The sequence below is a fragment of the Telopea speciosissima genome, chromosome 1, assembly GCF_018873765.1.
Source record: "Telopea speciosissima isolate NSW1024214 ecotype Mountain lineage chromosome 1, Tspe_v1, whole genome shotgun sequence".
NCBI lineage: Eukaryota > Viridiplantae > Streptophyta > Magnoliopsida > Proteales > Proteaceae > Telopea > Telopea speciosissima.
In genome coordinates, this window is record NC_057916.1 from 3697940 (window position 1) to 3717670 (window position 19731).

Sequence of the window (19731 nt, forward strand, 5' to 3'; positions counted from 1 at the left end):
ATGCCCAAACACCCTGCCCGGGTGGGGTCCACCATCCCCCTATTAGAGGAACTGGGGAACTGGGCCGGTCAGCAAACCGGAGGTGATAATTTTCCATAAAGAGACAAGGCCATCTAAATAGTTTTATGAAACAATAATAAATAAAAATCATTTAAATACTATATTAAAGTTTAGGCCATATGTTCTTTGTGCCGGGCCGCAAGCTACACCTAGGTACATAAGGGGTGGGTGAAATGATTGCAAGAAGTACCAAGCTGATGTGTTTGGATGCAGCCTGTGCTGCTACGGTACAGAGAACATCAGCCTTCAATTTTATGAACATGAATTTAAAATTATTTGCATCTCTTAGCTATTTTTGGAATTTTTTTTTATGATTTATCTCTTTGTAAATGGGTGGGTATGCTTTCTTATTTTCTTTGGGATGTATTTGAATTTGATCGTGAGTATATTTCTAATGTATAATTTTCCATTTTATATTTATTAAAAAAAAATATACTTTCCATTTGACTCAAAATTTTTTTTTTTTTTGATGATTTCAATGTTGAGTGATAATCAGAATACTAAAGATAATTAAATATTTGAACTTAGAATTTATTTATTTATTCATTTTTGCTACAATAAACTATCCTCTCAGTCCAGAGAGTACAATACAACTCAACAAACACCACATGGTGAATAGTTACAGATCACAGCTATCGTCTGTCGTGAAGCCATTTTGTTTTAGGTACAAGTCAGAGTTTTTGGAGTATGGGAAAAAAGAAAAAGCAAAATCGTTGCAGACAGTGAAGCAAACGCTGTTGCTGATTCTCTTGCATCCTTGGCTGCACTCTCAACATGATGTAATTTGGCTCTCTTCCCCCCTCTTTCTATTTTTTCTTTGTTGTTTGCCTGATGCATGGGGAACTTTGTTCTCTCCTTAATAAAGGCTGCTTATCAAAAAAATAAATAATATATCATTGTAGAGGAAATCATATTCATACTCATTGGACTGTTGTCAAATGAAAAAATTTGAATCCTCTATTGCCGAGTTGTCTGGTAGGATCGTGTTGTGCAGACATAGCAAAGTGGAAAATGACCGCCTTACCCCGATCAGGATCACTCTTATCTAGCGCAATCCCGAGCTAAAAGATGTACGATGGGGCATTAGAGCTCGACACGTGGCTGAAGTGTCACTTGAATGGCAAGAATGGATGTGTGCAACTGAGCATGATGCACACCAATCTCGCCATTCAAATAGCACCTCGGTCACGTATCGAGATCTGGACACGTCGTAGTGCATTCCTACGCCGTAGAGGAGCCGAAACCACTATACAGGGCATGGGAGGTTCTATATTGGTGTAACATATATAATTAATGGAGAAAGTATGTATCTCTCACTACTAAATATTTTAAAATAATCATGTTTTTGGTTAAGATTGCTCAGATCTATTGCCTTCTATAGTTGTGTTTGTTGCGGTGTAAAATAGATAAAGAATAAAGGGAGAATGTTCTCTGTGCCACAGCGCAGCCTGCGCCCAGGCACATGGACAGCCTGTACAGGGGGACAGGGTGGTCATTGCGCCTACTCCCATGTGCCTGGGCGCAAGTTGCGCTGCGGCATAGAGAATAGTGCCCTAAGAATAAATTTTCATTATAAATTTTAATTTTTCATTGCTTGTTTTTCAATTTATGAGGAAAATAACTTATTGATGGATTAGACATTTTTTGAATTTTTCCTTGATAATTTTTATTTTTAATTCGACTCCAAAATCTTTCTTTGTAAAATTTTCAATTTCTTGAAGGCTTCAGTGACACCCATTCAGATATAGTTTGCACAATCATATGATAAGGACTGCATAATTTAAAATTGGTTATAACGGTACTTTGTATAATTATTTTACCATGTAAAGTAAATGGCACTAGCCACTCTGCATCAAAATTGTCAAATTTTAGGATTGTCTCCAAACTCACCCCTCTTGAGACCTCGCATAGGTGCAACTAAAACTAGGTAATGGTCATTTTATGTAAAATAAGGGCAAGAGATCTCTACTTGATCGCATAGTCTCTACACAAGCATTTGGGCCAATGGGTGAGCAAAGAAATAGAATATGCATAATGGGATTTTGTACATATCACACACCCTTAACCTTTGCACGTCACTAACATTCATGTTGGGTGATGACCAAGTTTTTTAAACCATATCCACTTAAATATCAAAATTGAGAGAAATTACACCATTGGTTTTATGTTATGTAGTTCTTATACGATTTTTAATTGTTTATTTTAAATTATTATGTGGATTTCCTTGCTAAGCAAGCTACAAAGCAAGGAGAGTCATCCCCGTGGTTTTGTAATTTTTCCCTTTCTATTAGAGAGGCTCTGCTAGAGGATTCGTTGGGGTGGATGAGGTACAAATTCTTGCTAGTGTGAGGTATCCTTCTTGGATGCTTCTTTTTTGTTAGGGGTTCTGTTCCCATATCATCTTGTTTTCTTTGTATTCGTCTGACTGGGAATACATTTAGCTCGCCAATATAATTGTGAATAATTGAAGAATTTAGAGAGAATAATCTTTTCCTCCACCTTTTCCCACCTTTTAAATAAAAGCCCCTTAAAATGAATAACAAGGAATTTCAAAATGTTTATGTCCTCCAACATTTGGTTGTCTAGAAACATAGAATTGTCTATTACCTATTATATAATGACAAACATAGAAATCTCTACTCTCTAATGAGAAATATCAGAAACATATAAATCTCTAGTTTCTAATGAGAAATATCAGAAAAATGAGTTTTTCTTTTTCCACGTGGAAAACTGATTGTGCAGTTCATCTCTTGGTTTCGTTTTTTCAATGTTTTCCATTGGTAGAAAGTAAGTTGTTCCTTGCACGAAACCCTTTAATTAGCCGGTCAAAAAGATTGAAATTCTCCCTACATTAACCCCAAAAACAATTCTTTGGGCCCAACCAAACAATATAATAGGCGTGCATTTGTTTCGGGAGAAAGTTTTCATGTACCTAAGGTGAACTTTCCACGGAAAATTATCACCTCCAATTTGCTGACCGGCCCAGTTCCCCAGTTCCTCTAATAGGGGGATGGTGGATCCCACCCGGGCAGGGTGTTTGGGCATGGGTAGAGAGGTCATTTCAGCCCCCCTTTGTTAGAGGAACTGGGGAACTGGGCCGGTCAGCAAACTGGAGGTGATAGAGATCCACTTTCCACTCACGAATCTTCCACCATAATTATGTTGAAGGTGTGTGAAATAACGTTCACTTTCCCAATGCCATCCAAGCACAATGATGGCCATTGACCGAAGAGATTCCTCGTCATCGAGGGCGAAGGATAACTCGGTCATTTGCTTCTAAAAAGAACGCAACTTGGTAACTACAGTCAGTAGTATAGTTGATTTGGAGTCCTGTGTAGTCAGTCATTCATATAAGCACCCTAAAGATGCTTTTGTTTGTCGCCCAATATTTTTGGGCTTGTATAAGGCCTAGGCCCATTGTAGCTCCTTTGGCTTTGGCCCATCCTTAGATGAAATTACACCTACTAGGCCTTGGATCACATGCTGGGGAATGTAGCCTAGCCCGGGCAAAATTACTGGTTGGGCTTGATCAGCCCCTACTGGAGATTATGATCAATTTTTTCTCCTTCAGTTCTCAATCTGCAAAATCTTGATCGTAAATAATGTTATAGCATTTATTCTTTTAGGCAAAAGTGGAAAACTGCACCAATGAGAAAGTAGGGAAATGAATTGGTTCACTAGGAAACCCACATATTGATTTAAGAGAGAGAGAGAGAGAGAGAGAGAGAGAGAGAATGTCAGTGTGAGCGCATGGGCCATTATGTAAGACGACGTACGCATCCTTCCCATTCTGGCATCGTGGGAATGGTTCAATGCTGTTCTTGTATGCAACTTGAAACTTGTCTCTCTCATGGGCTCTGGTGCAGGCTCGGCCAACCCAAGAGTGGGACACATCTCTCTTGGATTCCAATTGTGCAGTTCAGGCCATAAAAGAATAGTTCTCGTACGAGAACCTGAGCCAGCCTCGGAATCCTAGCAAAGCATGCAAGCAAAGGACCTTATAAATTGATGGCCGAACAGACCTGCCATGTAGACCGGGCACTTGCCCAGGGTACTGGGTCATCCTAAAACCCAGATTGATAGCCATAGCATTTAGTAAACGGTTCAGTTCAATTTTAATCATTTAACAGTCAGGTTTGAACCATTTACAAACCGTATAAACCGATTATATTTAATATGATTAGACCGTTTACACCGAATTTTCACTGCATTTAGAATTTAGAACAAATATGCAATAAGGAATGTGTTTAAAATAGAGAACCGTTAACAACCCGTTTAAAGCCCGTTTATAAACTATTACCTCAAAGTCAAACCGGTAATAAAATCGAGACTGACACTGTTTTAAACCGGGAAATTACCAAAATAGTCATAAAACCTATCGGTATAGTAATCATGAATTAAGCATGAGGTGGTCCACTACTCCACTGATGATCTTTTCAGATTGGAATAATCTATTCCATCGCAATTATACCAATCCGGCGGTTGATCACCAACTATCCACCAGGTAGTTTTGACTATAGACCTTATCGCTAACGAACACTAACAAGAATCCACGCCACGCATTGGTGCCATACAGTTTATAGGAGAACGTTATCCCGATTTCCCATTTGAAGTGTTAAGTGGCCAGCACGAGACTGCCAGAAACGCAGCAATGTCCGTTTGTGCGGTCTCCCTCGTCTCCCCAACAAAGGCTGGTCTCTTCACCTACGAATGTCATGGCAAGACCTCCCCCAACCAGAAAAAATGGCGAATTAAAGCCTCTTCTGCTGCTCCCGGAGTTGATTTAAAAAGCCTTGAAGCTGCAATTGCCAAGGTTCTGCTCCATTCTATCTCATTTTCTTGTTCTTTATTTTGTGGGTTCTTCTGGAACATTGACATTATAGTTGGCTTCATATGGGATAAGAAATCCTGTTTTTGAGTGTTTATTGCAGCCAGAAATTTTTTGATTACTTGAAGAGCCTACTTTTTAAAGTTCTTAAGATGTTATACTCTGTTCCTATGATGTGTGTGTTTCTCCTCCTCGTTAATTGGAATTGGTTTTCATTTCGTAACTTGGTATTCTCTGTACTGCAATCTTGGGACATGATCTCTGTCTAACCTCAAATCATAAGTATGTGGTTTGTGGAGTGAATACTTGAAAGCCTTACACTGCTAATTGTCATATAAAACAGTTTTCTGATATGCTTTTTTTTTTTTTGGGTTGGTGGCAGAATGATAGTGATGCTGTTAAAGTGGTGCTTGATCAGCTGAATGAAGTTGGTTGGGCCAAAAAATGGAGTTCTCAACCCTATGTATCACGCCGTATGGTCAGTCCTCCATTACGAGTGTGAAGTTCTGGGCAAGTGCTACTCAAACATAGCAACATCCATAACTCATGCACGTACATTAATCACATTTATCTGTTAACAATATTCATGAATTATTTAGCTGCTTCATAAGTTTGCAGTAAAATACATATATGCTAACAGTTGCAAACCATCAATGCAGACATCACTGCGAGAGCTCACAACTCTTGGAATTAAAAATGCAGAGAACCTTGCAATTCCAAGTGTTAGAAATGATGTGAGTAATATTAGAATTTAACATTCCAGTAGACTATATAATATGTCAAGAGCATTTTGAAATATCTATCTGTCTTGTATTTTTTGTTCTTGTTCCATTTTACATAATTACATTGCTTCATGTTTTTATAACTTAATTTATCACTGTTTGGCAAAACTGGTGGGTTGGTTTTGAACCAACTGTTCACCAATTTGATATCTTCCAGTAATGCAGGCAGCTTTTCTATTCACAGTGGTGGGGACGACGGGATTTCTGGGTGTTCTCACCAGCCAACTTCCTGGGGTAACTTTTTCTTGGTTTCTAATTTTTCCTGTACCATTGTATAAGGGATAACCAAGTGAGTGTTAGATCAGGATTTCTGGGTGTTCCCCCTTTGCCTCCATCGGAAAGCTCATGCTTTTGATGAAAACCATTCTTGATCACTATTTGGAAGGTTTTGCTTGTAAAACTTCAGATTCTTTGGATGGGAAATATTGTTGAGATAACATTGACGGATGAGAATTCTTGTAAAAGATATACATAATGCAACTGGATATACATATGCTAGCCATAAAAGTTTTCAGTACAACTGAGGACTGTTTGCATTCAGTGGATGTGTAATTTTATCAGCATCTGACTTTCTTACATAGACTGCTAGTTTGTGGAAGTTTTTAAGTATACATTTGAAATATGGTGAAAGGTTCCCTGGTCTGCACAGACTATTAAAATATTAAAAACCATGACAGTATAACTATACAGGTTAAATATTAGAAACTGTGCCAAGACATTTTCTAACCATGTCCAAACATTGTCAGTATAGCCAAGGACTGCTTGTGTGAAATGGGGCATGCAAATTCATCAGAATCTGAACCTCTCACCTAGATTATCTGGTTTGTGGAAGTTTTAAGTATAGACTTATTAATGAATTCAATCCAAACATTAGTTGAGATCAATGCAGATGTAGGGGCCTCCACCCTATGAACTGCACCAGTCATCCTGATGCTCGTGTAATGATTAGTTTTTGAGAATTGAGGGAAAACATTTTTTGAAAATCTCTTGGTATTATCAGATACCTTGAATGTGATATTAAATTATTTTCTTAGAGCTTCTAATTTCAAATACATGCTATACTGTTTACTCTCTTTTCTTGTTTATGTTTCTACCTCTCCTGATGTTCTATTACTTTGCCGAAGATGTTTCTCCAACAACTTCTCAGGGCATGATACTAGTGGAAAATCTCCTTTCTGATTATTTTTCTGAGAGTTACATTGTTTTCGGGGATTAAACTTGCATATTCTTCGTAGTCTATTCTTTTATCCTACAACTGTGGATCTTCCTTGAAAACTTGTAAGAGCCAGACCAAATAAAAGCTACATCTTTGTTTTGTCTTCTTTGTTCTTTTGATTTTCACTTCCACTTGCACCTTCTTTCTTGTCTATTACCTAGTAGTGTGCAAAAAAATCTAAAAGTTGGAATTGTAAAAGCCAGTTGTTTCCACTTCAGCATGAATTTAACCTGTTTTAACATTGGATCCACATGTTACCCCTCCTGAATAATTTATTATTTATCCACCATATCCAGTTCAATGGATCTTAATGTTCTTCCTATAGTTGTTAGTTTTTCTTTAATTGTTAATAGTACATAATCACAATTGAACTTTGATTATTTTAGTTTTATATCCTCTGTTTGAGCTGTGGAATAATGCATTTCTGATATTTTCTAATCCTATTTTTTGTCAGTGCAGGACTGGGGATTTTTTGTGCCATACTTGATTGGGAGCATCTCTTTGATAGTTTTGGCCATTGGGAGTATCAGCCCTGGGTATGTTCCAAGGAAGAGTTTAGCCATTCCGAATCTCAATTTCTGTAGCCTAGAATGGAAGGGAAAGGGGAATAGTCATCACTTCTCTTTTTTTAGTATCTCAACTAGCCTGATGAATAGTCTTCTGTGGTCTTTGCCCTAGCACTAGGAAAATCTTAACAATATCTTTTTCAGTATGTAGCCAGATAATTAATTTTGGGTGTCACAAAGGTTTGCAGCAATCAACACATCAATTTCAGTCACAAAAAGCCAAAATTCCTCTTTCTTGACAATGATGGTATTTGACTTTAACTAGAGTGAGAGTGATGAGACAGAATTTGTATAGCCAACCTCAAATAGTGAGAACAAGGCTTAGGGAGTTGAGCTGTTGACCATAATTAAGATAAGATTCGACCAACCCAGATTTAATTAGACAGTTTACCAGAATAAGAGAAAACATAAAATAGGATTTAGATAGGGAAATGGGGAGTTAATGAAGTCTGTAATGTGAAGAATTGTAGCCTCTTTCTTCTTTTGCCACAACTTTAATATGAAAACCCTTCCAAACTCAACTTCTTGCTCTCTAGCATAAGAACTATTATATCCTAACCTATAACAAATCGTATATAAAGAGCTTCTCTAAAACATATGTGTAACTCAAATTCATAAGCTAGAAATTGAGTTCAAAGTACATACTTGGCAAAGACTCGATTTTTAGAATGACAAAGTAAATATCAAGATTTTGTCACTCCTTTTAAAGTTTTTAACCATAAGTTGTTGAAATTATCTCCAGATTGCACTTTCAGGCTCTTTAGGTAGCTAATCAAGTATCATCATGATGCATAATCAGACCTTTGAAAGTTTTCAGGTTAAGTTACAGACACAGGACTTTCTGATCTATTAAGTCTTTAGTCTGCTTGCATTCATAAATCAAGAATGTAGATGAAGCTGTAACTCAAAAAAAAAAAATCTTACTGTTTTTCTTCCATCGAGGATTTAAGGACCGATATTGGAGCATGGATCATTCCCTGCTATACTGATCAAATCTATGGTCAATGAGTTCCACATACTGGATTTGCCAATCTAGGGAGCAAAACTGTGCCAGAAGATGGTACATTCAGCATCCAACTCAGGATTGGAATCCTATATAGAGATTGGTTAGGTCTGTACCTGTCCTTGAAATTGTTCTCTCCATTTGATCAATTGCTTGATTTACTGTTGCAGGCTTCTTCAGGTTGCTATTGGTGGATTCTCATCAGTTTTCCCTGACTACCAGGAAAGAATTGCTGCACATGAGGCAGCTCATTTTTTAGGTAATCTTTCTTATATGGAAATCATAAAGCAAGCATCCTCTATTTCTGCTTCGAACAGCTCACTATGAAGACCGTGATGCTGTGCAATATATGTCCTGTGATACGTCACTGCAATTTGTGAATGTGAATCTGCATGTATGCTTGGACATTTGACTTGAAAGAGGGTTGAGGCCTTGAGGGTTGGAAGAAACATATAACAAGAATTCTTAGAATTTCCTAGAGAATTCTTGATTGGCATTGAGCAAACCATAGCACAAAGTTGGATCTCTTTCATTAATAAGATTAAAATGATTTATGAATCCCAGGGGTTTGTATCCATAATAAGCATGTAGATATTATTGTATGAAATAACGTCAAAATATTGGTTTTAGGAGATGGAATGTCAAATGGTTCCCCGCTCCCCCACCTAGATTGGATTGTTGCAAGTAAAGCAAACATGGTAGGCTTTGGAAGAAGCAACCTCTTACCAAGCCATTTATTAGGAATTCTGTGGGCATCTCTGAATACTAGAAGTTTCATGTCCATGGAAAGTTTTCCCTACCACTATTATGTGATATAAGGGGTGCTTATATCCAAAAATTGAGAACTCAGTAGTGTACATGCATTAAGGCATCCAAGCGCCTCCAGGACATCTGTCTCAAAACAAAAGTAGTGTGGGAATCTAGCATATCATAAGTACACCACCTAGAAATTCTTGTTTTCCTCTCAATTTTACGGCTAACTTCTGTAGCTGTGTACACAAGAATATAATGAAATCGGTTATCCTCAAGTCCCAGTTGAAATTTTGTGTCTCTGTATATAGCAATCTAATGAAATCTAGTTTTCCTTGAGTTTCAGTTGCTTACTTGCTTGGCCTCCCGATATTGGGGTATTCGTTGGATATTGGGAAAGAGCATGTTAATTTGGTTGATAAAAAGCTCGAAAAGCTGATATACAGTGGTCAACTTGATGCAAAAGAATTAGACAGGTATGTGGCTTATAATATTTTGTTTTCTGGTTTTCCCCTTTTAAAATGCTGGGTAGAAAATAGCCTCAATGATAAGATGTTTTTTTCCCAAATTTTTGTATGGCTTAGTAACTAAAGAAGTGAAATAGGACCAGTGGACATGAGCTTCTCTTTTCCAAGATGAGATATCATGACCAGTGTTGTTACATAGAACTAGAAGTTTTAAAGAAAATAAGAATTCCTATATGCTATTTGTTGTACATGTTGCTCATCCAAATCAGGAAATTAGCTTCACTCATGTCTAGTTTTATAACGTGTAGACAAATTTTGAGCCTAGATCCTCAATACATCTGAGGCAGCATTAAACTCTTTTCATCAGTTGGTCAGATTTGAATTTGATCCTTCTTCGGTTTACAATATTGGGACTTGGGAGTGGTGCCTGGCAAATAGGTGTTGTCTCTGCTATAGGGAGGAGTCCACCAGACCCTTGTCCTTGAATGTGATTGGCCAAAGATGTTTAGGAATGTTTCTCAGGTCAATAAAATCAGATGGTCTACAATTGTTAAACCAAGGTTCAAGGTTCAAGGTTTTAGTTTCGAGCCTGGTTTCGGCCAGATTCGAAACTGAAATATTTCGCAGTTTCATGAAATTTCGGTCAAAACTTGGAAGGTTTCGGTTGCTGGTTTCAATTGATGGTTTCAAGGCCCAAATGGCCAAATTACTTCCCGAAACTTCCAGGAAACCCCGTTTTAGGCCCTTTAAACATAGTGAAACCCTTAAATTGTAAAGAAACACACCCAAAAAGATAGTTTGGTTTTGGACCCTAGGAAACCCTACGTTGTACAACACTGTATACACAAAATTTAGTACTAGAATACACATAATTATATTAAAACAAATAAAATATGCTTTAGGAATGAATAAACATAAAATTAGAAACTAGTGAAATGATATACCAAAACTATCAAATATTATGAAATATTATACATAATTATCAAATGTTATACATAGTTCACAAAAATTGAGATTTTCTACAAAATTTCTCTCTTTGGAATCGAAACTAATGAAATGATATACCAAAACTCGAAACATGGTCAAAATTTCATTGAAACCATGCATTTTACACAAAGGGTTTGACCAAAACGATACAGAACTCCAAACCATGGTCGAAATTTTGGTTGAAACTTTGGCAAAAATGTATATTGCAATAGGTTTCGTTTAGAGACCTTGCAAAACTGAAACGAAACCCGAGATTTCGCTGGAGAAATCTCGTGAAACCTTGTACCATGTGTTAAAACATTTATTCATTGGGCAGGAAGCCCTCATGGGAGGAAAGGTGGAATCTGCCAGACTGCATGTGAGATAATACAAGGTTTGTGAAAGGACCGAAATAGGAGGTTATTTGAAGAAAACTCTAGATATTTCCCTAGAGTTTATGCTTTGATCTACTGAGCTTTGTAACTAAAAAGTTCAGAAGTGTAGTAGATCTTTGCAACTAAAAAGTTCAGAAGTGTTTAGTAGATCTTCTCTTCGATCAAGGTAAGTGTCCTTGCTAAATGAATAAATTATACTTTTTGTGGATATTGAGCAAGGTGCATGGTGTAAAATGTTACACAAGAAAATCATAGATATAATTTTGACAACTTGACATTACCACAACTGAAAGGAACATCAACTTTGGATAATATCATGCACTGTATGTGGCAAGCGTGCAAGGTACACAGCAGAAGCAGGAGGGACACATCTTCATTTCCTCCAATTTGATGCATCTGTCGCCCAAAATAACCATTAGTAGTGCACATAAATTGTCTCAATAAATGAAAGGACACAAGCAAAAACTGAGAATTGGAAACTTCAAAAAAAAAAACAAAAAAACAAGAAAAGGTGTTTGGTCCAAAACCTAAAAAATATATGGACAAAGATCATTTTAAGGACAAAATTCACATAATTTGGTAGGGAAGCAGAAGATCATACCTTTTAGTAGGAAACTTTACATTGGATGCTAGTTGCCTTTTCAGGTTGGCAGTGGTATCAATGGCTGGGCTGGCAGCGGAGGGTTTGAAATATGATAAAGTTGTTGGTCAATCTGCTGATCTATTCACTCTTCAGGTTTGTTAACTTTTTAAAGCCATGCTCTCTATGCTGTGAGGTGAACATGATCTCAGATAATTTTCCTCCTGTTCTCTTCAGAGGTTTATAAACAGAAGCAAGCCACAGATCAGCAAAGAACAGCAACAGAATCTCACTAGATGGGCCGTAAGTTCTTCATCTCATGTACATGGCTATTCATTTGCATGATCAAAATTAAAAACTCAGTAGTCAGCTGACTCTTCTTGTTGCAAGAACTTGATAATGCTGCTTTATATCGATACATTAAGCACTTATGGTAGTTCTTTTCTCATCTAAGGATAGTTTTGGAGGTTAATCTGACGCATCATTTACTGTTAGTTCTTGAGGCCATGAGTCAGCGTCCTTGTTCTCATGCTATGATTTCTGTCTGATGCTATATGTTCACACCGAGTGTTCTTATAACAAGCTGACCTAGGAGTGTTCTTATAAATGCTGACCATTCAGATAAAAATGTAGGTTTTGTTTGCTGGATCCCTCTTAAAGAATAACAAGGTCGTTCACGAGGCCCTAATATCAGCAATGTCAAAGAAGGCAACTGTGTTAGAGTGTATTGAAGCAATTGAGAAAGCTGTATAATTCTAATGTCTTCATGGGGCACATTCAGAAAATGCACCTTTAGCATTCATTTGGACAGTGAAGAATCATTCAAATGTGGTTTCAAAAGGTTTGGAGAGTAGCACTTAGATCAGATGGTTTAAGAATCAATTGATCGTTGTGATTTTTCATTTGTATAATCTTTAAGATGGATCCTACTCATTTATAGGTCCTGATCTTTGCAAAACATGACGGATAGCATGTTTTGGGTGCCCCAAACCTGTGTACAGATCTGATAGCCCAGACGGGAGAATTTCCCTTAATTAGTGAAAGAAAGCCTGATCTCATTGGAAAAGAAATTTGAAAATCCGGTCAATTTGTTTGACAGTTGGTTGTGTGGTAGACAGGCAGGTCAAATAACTTGAAACAGCAAGCTTAACTGGGTTTTAGGGCAGGTGTGCAGAAGGCCAGGAAAATGATTTCTCTGCTAGACTGTTGCCTTTTTTGTTGGTGCTCAATTGAACATTCTTCTTAAATAATATTAATTCAGTAGAGACAGTTATAGCAGGCTTTGAAAATAAAATTTATAGGAGAGAAATATGTCAAATATTTCTTTTATTAATATCTTTTCAAGATTCCAATAAGATATTTAACTTGACAGTTCTCGTGATGATGGTATGAATTTTTTACAAAATCTTTCAAATTACCTGATATTTAATAAAAAGTATGCCCAACAATGCTTTACATTACTAAAGTGCTGATTTGTGGCGCCAATGGTTTCATGTTAACATTAAACCATCCCAAAAGCAAAGGAGTCGAATTGACTGAAAATTTCACCAGTATTTAGAATGACAATACTGTTGAGTAGGTGCATATCTCACTGTTTTCCCACGGTTCGAGAATGTCACTGATAGAGTTCATTTTCATCAGTTACAGTTCCCTGCCCCCCCCCCCCCCCTCTTTTTTTGGGATAGGTAAGCCCCCAGGAGAGAATGCACAAACATAAACGCATTACTCTCTGAACCACTGACTAATTCACCATCGCTGAAAACAACTCTCAAAAAAACAAAATACCATGAAAAATTATATCAAACTAAGCATCAAAAGAATTAAAAAAAAAAAATGGAGCAGAATAAAAACAGCTACAGATCACGGAGCTGAAATATCAATGAATTCCTAAGACAAATTAATGATTTCAAGAAAAAAAAAAAAAAAACAACAGAACCCTAACTAAAAAAAGAGGGAGAAAACAAAATAAAACTAAGCTCTTGAATCTCAAAAGAGAACTCGAACCCTCTGTAGATTGCAATAGTTGCCGTACCTTCTACATAACCCAAAAAAAAAGGAAGTAATACTAACTGAACATAGAAGGGAAGTTTCGTTTCGAGACTTACAAGTTTACAGAGGATGAGTGAGAGAAGCAAAAAATTGGGGCTGACCAACCAACCCCAAGCAAAGGATTTGTGCATTCTCTGATGGGTTTGGGTTCAGGTAGTGATAGACGATAGGCAGATGAAATACGGCAGTGGGTTTGAGGAGTAATAGATTCTGGTCGTGAGAGCCAAGAAGGTGAGGGAAGTTGAAGGAGTGAAGGGTTTGCGGGTATACTTACCTTGGGAGACCTCGCCGACCGCCGCTGCTAGAGCGGGGGGGGGGTGGGGATCGACAGTTGGCGAGTATTAGATTCTTGTCGTGCACGGCTGTTTTTTTAAACGGATGACGATCCGTCAGTCATGCACTCATGCATTTGCACGATTGCATTGAAACTTTTGTCGTAATATATTACGGCTTGGATGATGCCAGGTCATGCTTTCAACCATTGAATGAGTATAATCATGTATAATATCTTTTCACTGTTCCCCAATACCTTCTATGCACCATCCAAACTCTTCGGTTCTCCTTGACCTTGGGTTAAATCCTTGCTAGTATATCTTATTTCTTGGAACATAGTTTGATATGTCATCCTGAAATAGATTTCAGATCTGAAACGAAGAAGAATTGGTTATAGAATGCATTCTAGACTTAGAACCTATTTCGATAATGCATATACACACCCTTAATTTGTTTTAGGGAGAAGGTTTTCTAGCAAGTGGCATAGGGGAATGCATCAATTAGGTTCGATAAAATAGTATTGTACATAAGCTAGTAGCGAATTTTATTCCTTAATCAATTAAGAGTAATTCGTATGTGATCCAATTCAATATACATACACACATATATATATATATATATACACACTCATACTTGGCAAAAAATGGAAATAAAAAAGAAATAAAAAAAAAACATAATAAGACAATAGTCATGATAACAATCATTGATTTATGTGTCTATCTCTCTCTTCAAATTCAAAAAATTTTGAACTTTTTTTTTTCTTTTCTATCCATTTCTTGCCAACCAAACACATCCTCATACATTATTTATAATATAAAATCTGCAGAAATTGGAATCGACATCATTATTTTTCAGCCACCCCTCAATCATAGAATCTTAATTTATTTATTTTTTTTTTAGCATTGTTCTTGGAATCCCAAGAACCAACGCATGAGCTGGGATCTTACACCTTGAAGATTTAAGCCACCAAAGCTTCTTCGTATCTCTGCAACTCTGCATTTACATTTTCATTTCACATTCTATAATCCTTGAGAAGGCAAGTGATTGCAGGCTAGCTAGCCATATTCCCTATAACTGAACGATATTATTGCTTACTGATTACAGCAAAAAACCAAAAAAGAAAAGCAAAATCACTTTCAATTAAATGAACCTAAAAATGAAAAATATACAAGGAAGAGAGAGAAAAAAATTGTTTCTTAATACTCATTTGATACACCTATTTGGATGCCCTAGACCATCCTCAACAGCCTTCATAATCTATTCTTTCTTCCCTAGGACACCCACTCTTTCCCTTCCCCCTTCCCTTTCTCCCTCCCCCTAAAATTATCAAGGGTCACCGCTCTCACCGTGTATGAAATTTGTCCCCCATCATCTACCACCTTTGCGAAGGTCCTCCATAGCATGCATGCATGCATCAGGGGATAACATTACGATCTACCACCGCTAGGTAACGCCAACAAGTGACATTTCTGTAAAGAGTCTGGATCCATAGATAAGTTTTCATATCACATGTGGTTTACAAGGTAAGGAGATATATACACATCAGGATATACAAGGTAAGAGATATACGTGCATAAGGAAACCAATATAGCACGTTCTATGAGTGAGAACGACTATATTGGTCAATACCCTACCCTCATCCCGCATGATGAGAACCAACCAAACAGTTCTCCACCCCATCTGACATGGACGAAATTTGGAATTATTCCATTTCCTTGGCTGCTAGCCTTGTAACAAGGAACAATTATTCCATCTGACACAGGGTCAGACAGGGTCAGAGGCATGGAGATTCTGTTTGGTTGGTTCTTATCATGTGGGGTAGAGGTTCCAGACTCGATCAAACCTTCACAGAGTTCAATCTCTCTCATACTCTCACAAAGAATAAGCTTAGTTCAGGACTATTATCCCCTCCAGGGCTCAACATGTAAAGGGTCTCTGAGTCCTTAGATCCCACGACACGTTCGAAATGGGCTCTCATATAAGCCAATTCCCCATCAGGACCCTCAACCTCCGAGTTCCCTGGCAAAACACCAGCACCCATTGATACAGCCTTGAGGAGCTCCATTACGTTTAGATCCTCATCTGTGGCGTCTCTCTTTATCCCATATCCGCTCTTCTTCCCGTTGCAATACATCGACCACACCGGCTCATCTAGAAGTTTAACTTTGTCCTTCTCCGATCTCTTTTCACATTCCAGAGCGATTCTCACCATTCCGGAGCTCATCTCCTTCTGCAACGTATTAGTTTGCATGGCCAGCTCCACCACTAACGTGGGCAAACATTTTGGGTTCTCCTGCATCGAGAAACTTACCCGGCCTTTACGGTATCCGAACAATGTACCGGTGATGCGAGTGCCGGAGGAAATACGGTTGCTCTCCGGTAAGCTACCTGGGAGGCCGGGGAACTTGCAGACAGCTGGAGTCCAGATTGGGAAAGAACGGACGACGGAACGGAAGGCACGAACGACCTTTGTGGGCTTATTTTTCTTCTTCTCCGACGGTTTGATGAGAGACACCGGAGGACGGGGCGGTGGTGGAGATGTCGGCAACTGTTTTGGCTCGCTGTTGGCTTTGGCACTAGGATTATCCTTTGGTTGCCCCATGAATGGGTCTTTCAGAGCCAGAAACGGTGGAGCAGCCCAGGGACGGAGAGAGAGAGAGAGACAGAGAGAAGAATTGGTTGGTTATGTTAGGTATAGCTTTGGGGTTCGGCTTGGTCTCCGGACCCTTAAATTGCTTTAGCTGCAAATAAGGCTGATATTTTATTTGGAAAATAGTTTTTCTGTCTCGAGGCCAGCACTCCTAGCAGTCTCTGTCTTTCTCTCTCCTCCCATGTATGAAAAAACATCTCCTTATTTTAAGGAGAAGAGAAATAAACTCATGGGAGTGCTAATGTATTATGCTATACTCTTGGACAAAATTATCTTTTCTTATTTGATTAATTCATACGATTTAGATTTTAACATTTTAGGAATTTAAAGTTAGCGAAAAGGTTCTTTAAGCAAGCAGCATAGATGATCCCATCATTGATATGCAATAGAATAGTTTTGTATAAATGAGGGTAACGAGGTTATTTCATGTAAGAAAGAGAGAGAGAAGGGGTGTTAGCATAACCTCCCCTCGCGGCTCAGGAGAACATTCTTTTCTCTTAAAGAGAAAATAACCTCCATATTATTTATTCATTGCATTCTCTATCCTAGTAGTTATAAAATGGAGAGGTTATTTCATATTAAGAGGTGAGGGGTAAGAGAAAAGAGAAAGAGAGAGTGTGTGTGTGTGTGTGTGTGTGCTAGTGTACTTGGCTTATAAAACCTTGTCCCTTATAAATTATTTATTTTCACCATTGTTATATACTTTTGGACGAAACTTTCTAGTCCAACAAGTCTAGATAGTTTCTCTAGAAAAGCACAAATATCTACCAAGTTGTAGATTGAATATAACTAAAATTTTTTGGACAAGTGGACCTGAAGGTATCCTACTCATGTTTCTATGTTATAACCAAAATAGAGTTAATCAGGTGAACCTGAAGGTACCCTTAATTAGCTATGCGGATTAGGATAGAAAAACTTAGTTTCTCTATTTCGGAAAATTTGCGTTTTTTGTTTCCCTTTCTTCGTAATATATTTTCTTTTTACCTAAAAAAAAAAAAAAAGACATTATTAGCTTTTGTTATAAAATTAATATCCAAATTATTGGATTGAAAAAAAATAAGTTACTTTGAATCACCAAGGTCAGTCGATACTCCATACTCCACCATTGTGATCTACTGTTTGTGCACCAAGAAACTCCTGATAAGCATATGATGAGAAGCCTGAATCACCTCTTCTGGAATCCAAGTTCGTCTCCCAAAAATTAGTCGTTCTTTGTTATCCAAAGGTACCGGCAAATAACAGTACGTACACAACAAAACCAAATCTCTGGCAATGGTTTTCCCAAGATGAGAAACAGAATTCCATTCCAGAATCCACTCCACAATAGAAGGAACCTCATGAGAAAAGACAATATAACCCAAATTACTCCCAAACCAAATTCCTCTTGCAAAAGAACAGCCCAAGAGAATATGAGAAATAGGAGCCCATAGTTTTTAATCGGTAATTAATTGTTATGCGCCTATGTATGATTCTTTTTTGTATTATTAGGTTAATTTTATTAACTTAAAGAGTTTTGGGCTTAAGCCCATATTCCTTTTAACATTAACTTCTAATATTCTGTCATCCTTTTGCATTGGCCCATTTCACTGTTTTGTCCTTAGTTGGTCCACTAGAAAGTTCATTAAGGTCAGCAAGCCTACGTTTTATTTGGTCAACCAACCTAAACCTTTTGTTTTGGCTTGTGGGTCCCACATAAAAAAGGTGTTATGTTCCTATGTGTTATGGTGGGCTATGCACATGATGACATAATAATGTATTATGTTGATATATGTTATGGGTGACTTTTATGGGCTAGCAAGTAAGACTTGCATTGTTTTGGCCCATGGAGTGTTTATTTTGGCTCGCAAAAATTTTACAAGTAAGAGTTATTTTTATGTCATGAAATGAAGTTAGTGAAGTATAATATGGTTTATTAAATTTTATTTACACATTTTTTAAATATCAAGAATCATGTCATGGCATTATTAGCAGTTACAGAAGTTTAAATTAATTTATTTATGGGTAAGATGTGTTATGGTACATGATGTGATGATTTCTCTCTTTCTCTCTTAAATACATTATATATTCTTTTTGGGTAATCCAATTGGTGGGTTGGATTTTCAAAGTTTCTTCAATAAGATAAGTAATTTTAATGCACTTTTAAGGAGATGTTTTCAAGGAAAATGGAGATGATGGCTTATTGAAAATCATCAATTGTATGTGAAAAATGCTAATATATCATAGTGAGTTTTTTGAGTGGGAGTAATATATTAGGCTATTGTTGAGTATTTAAGTAAATTACCTATATAAAGGTTTCACTATATATTTGTAGCAAGAGTTCTTTCTCTATAATCAATTTAAGAGACATGTGAGGACGAACGACAGGAACCCAATTTCTTCATTGATAGTGAAGTAGATCGCATCTCACTGTGAACACAGATAATCTTGCCACACCCTGTAAATCCTTATGTGCAATAGATGATTGTTTGTTTATGATTTTCATTCTTTTCTGCATCGACTTATGTTTTGTTTTGTACAACTCTATTGCTTCCACCCATCATAATATTAAAGTGACACATGTTAGATAAAATATCAATTTCATTTAATATTATCCCATCACTACTACTTATTTATTAAAATTTTATTTTTTACATAAGTGACAAGATTATGTATATATTAAGGGACATAAAAAAGATTCATGAAATCTGACACGATCTATAAGTTTTATGCAAGCACCAATAAACGAAAGAAGCATCCAAAACCCAGTGGAAGGCGAATATCGCTGGTTTGTTGTCATTATACCTATTGAATATTTATTTATGGAAAAAAATCTTATATATGACCGTGCATCATACACGGTCGTACTTGAACCAATGGATGAAAACCAAAAATCCCCTCAAAATACCAAATACCCACCTCCTATTGATCAGACCCTTTTTTATTTTTTTTTTATTTTGAGCTGATTAGACAATGTCTTTAGCGGAAGCACATGACTTGAGAATTGAAATGGAGTAAAATAGACTTTCAATGGTGAATAAATGATTCACATCAGACATCACCCCATGAAAAAACTGGCCCCACCATAAACCGGATTATTGCAATAATTGTTGATCTGCTCTGAGTGAGGGCAGTGGGCACACGCACACACCTACCATTTCTCTACTACC

General features: G+C 37.2%; 2 protein-coding genes across 7 annotated transcripts; one reads left to right on the top strand and one right to left on the bottom strand.

The window, feature by feature from the left end:
• The first annotated feature begins 4678 nt into the window (after positions 1 to 4678).
• Positions 4679 to 12457, top strand: LOC122638764. 6 transcript variants are annotated; one of them, XM_043831615.1, is made up of 10 exons: positions 4679 to 4873; positions 5271 to 5366; positions 5548 to 5622; positions 5836 to 5904; positions 7346 to 7422; positions 8626 to 8714; positions 9552 to 9681; positions 11679 to 11769; positions 11851 to 11916; positions 12247 to 12457. In XM_043831615.1, the coding sequence occupies exons 1-10, from the start codon at positions 4712 to 4714 to the stop codon at positions 12364 to 12366; spliced, it is 975 nt and encodes a 324-aa protein (XP_043687550.1). In that variant the 5' UTR covers positions 4679 to 4711; the 3' UTR covers positions 12367 to 12457. The 6 variants fall into 6 exon arrangements, with proteins under 6 accessions (XP_043687550.1, XP_043687553.1, XP_043687561.1 ...); XM_043831618.1 differs by having other exon boundaries at positions 4735 to 4873; positions 5271 to 5436; XM_043831626.1 differs by having other exon boundaries at positions 4735 to 4873; positions 5271 to 5398.
• A 3342-nt stretch (positions 12458 to 15799) lies between these two features.
• On the bottom strand, positions 15800 to 16537 carry LOC122638788 (protein MIZU-KUSSEI 1-like). The gene has a single exon (XM_043831639.1). The coding sequence runs from the start codon at positions 16535 to 16537 to the stop codon at positions 15800 to 15802; it is 738 nt and encodes a 245-aa protein (XP_043687574.1).
• Between the last annotated feature and the right edge of the window lie 3194 nt (positions 16538 to 19731).

What these genes read in the sequence shown, in the direction of transcription:
- LOC122638764 (XM_043831615.1), top strand. Translation starts at nt 4,712, where the DNA reads ATGTCCGTTTGTGCGGTCTCCCTCGTCTCCCCAACAAAGGCTGGTCTC. An exon ending in TGAGGCAGCTCATTTTTTAG is followed by an intron (nt 8,715 to 9,551) that starts GTAATCTTTCTT and finishes CTTGAGTTTCAG; the next exon opens with TTGCTTACTTGCTTGGCCTC. An exon ending in AGAATCTCACTAGATGGGCC is followed by an intron (nt 11,917 to 12,246) that starts GTAAGTTCTTCA and finishes ATAAAAATGTAG; the next exon opens with GTTTTGTTTGCTGGATCCCT.
- LOC122638788 (XM_043831639.1), bottom strand. Translation starts at nt 16,537, where the DNA reads ATGGGGCAACCAAAGGATAATCCTAGTGCCAAAGCCAACAGCGAGCCA.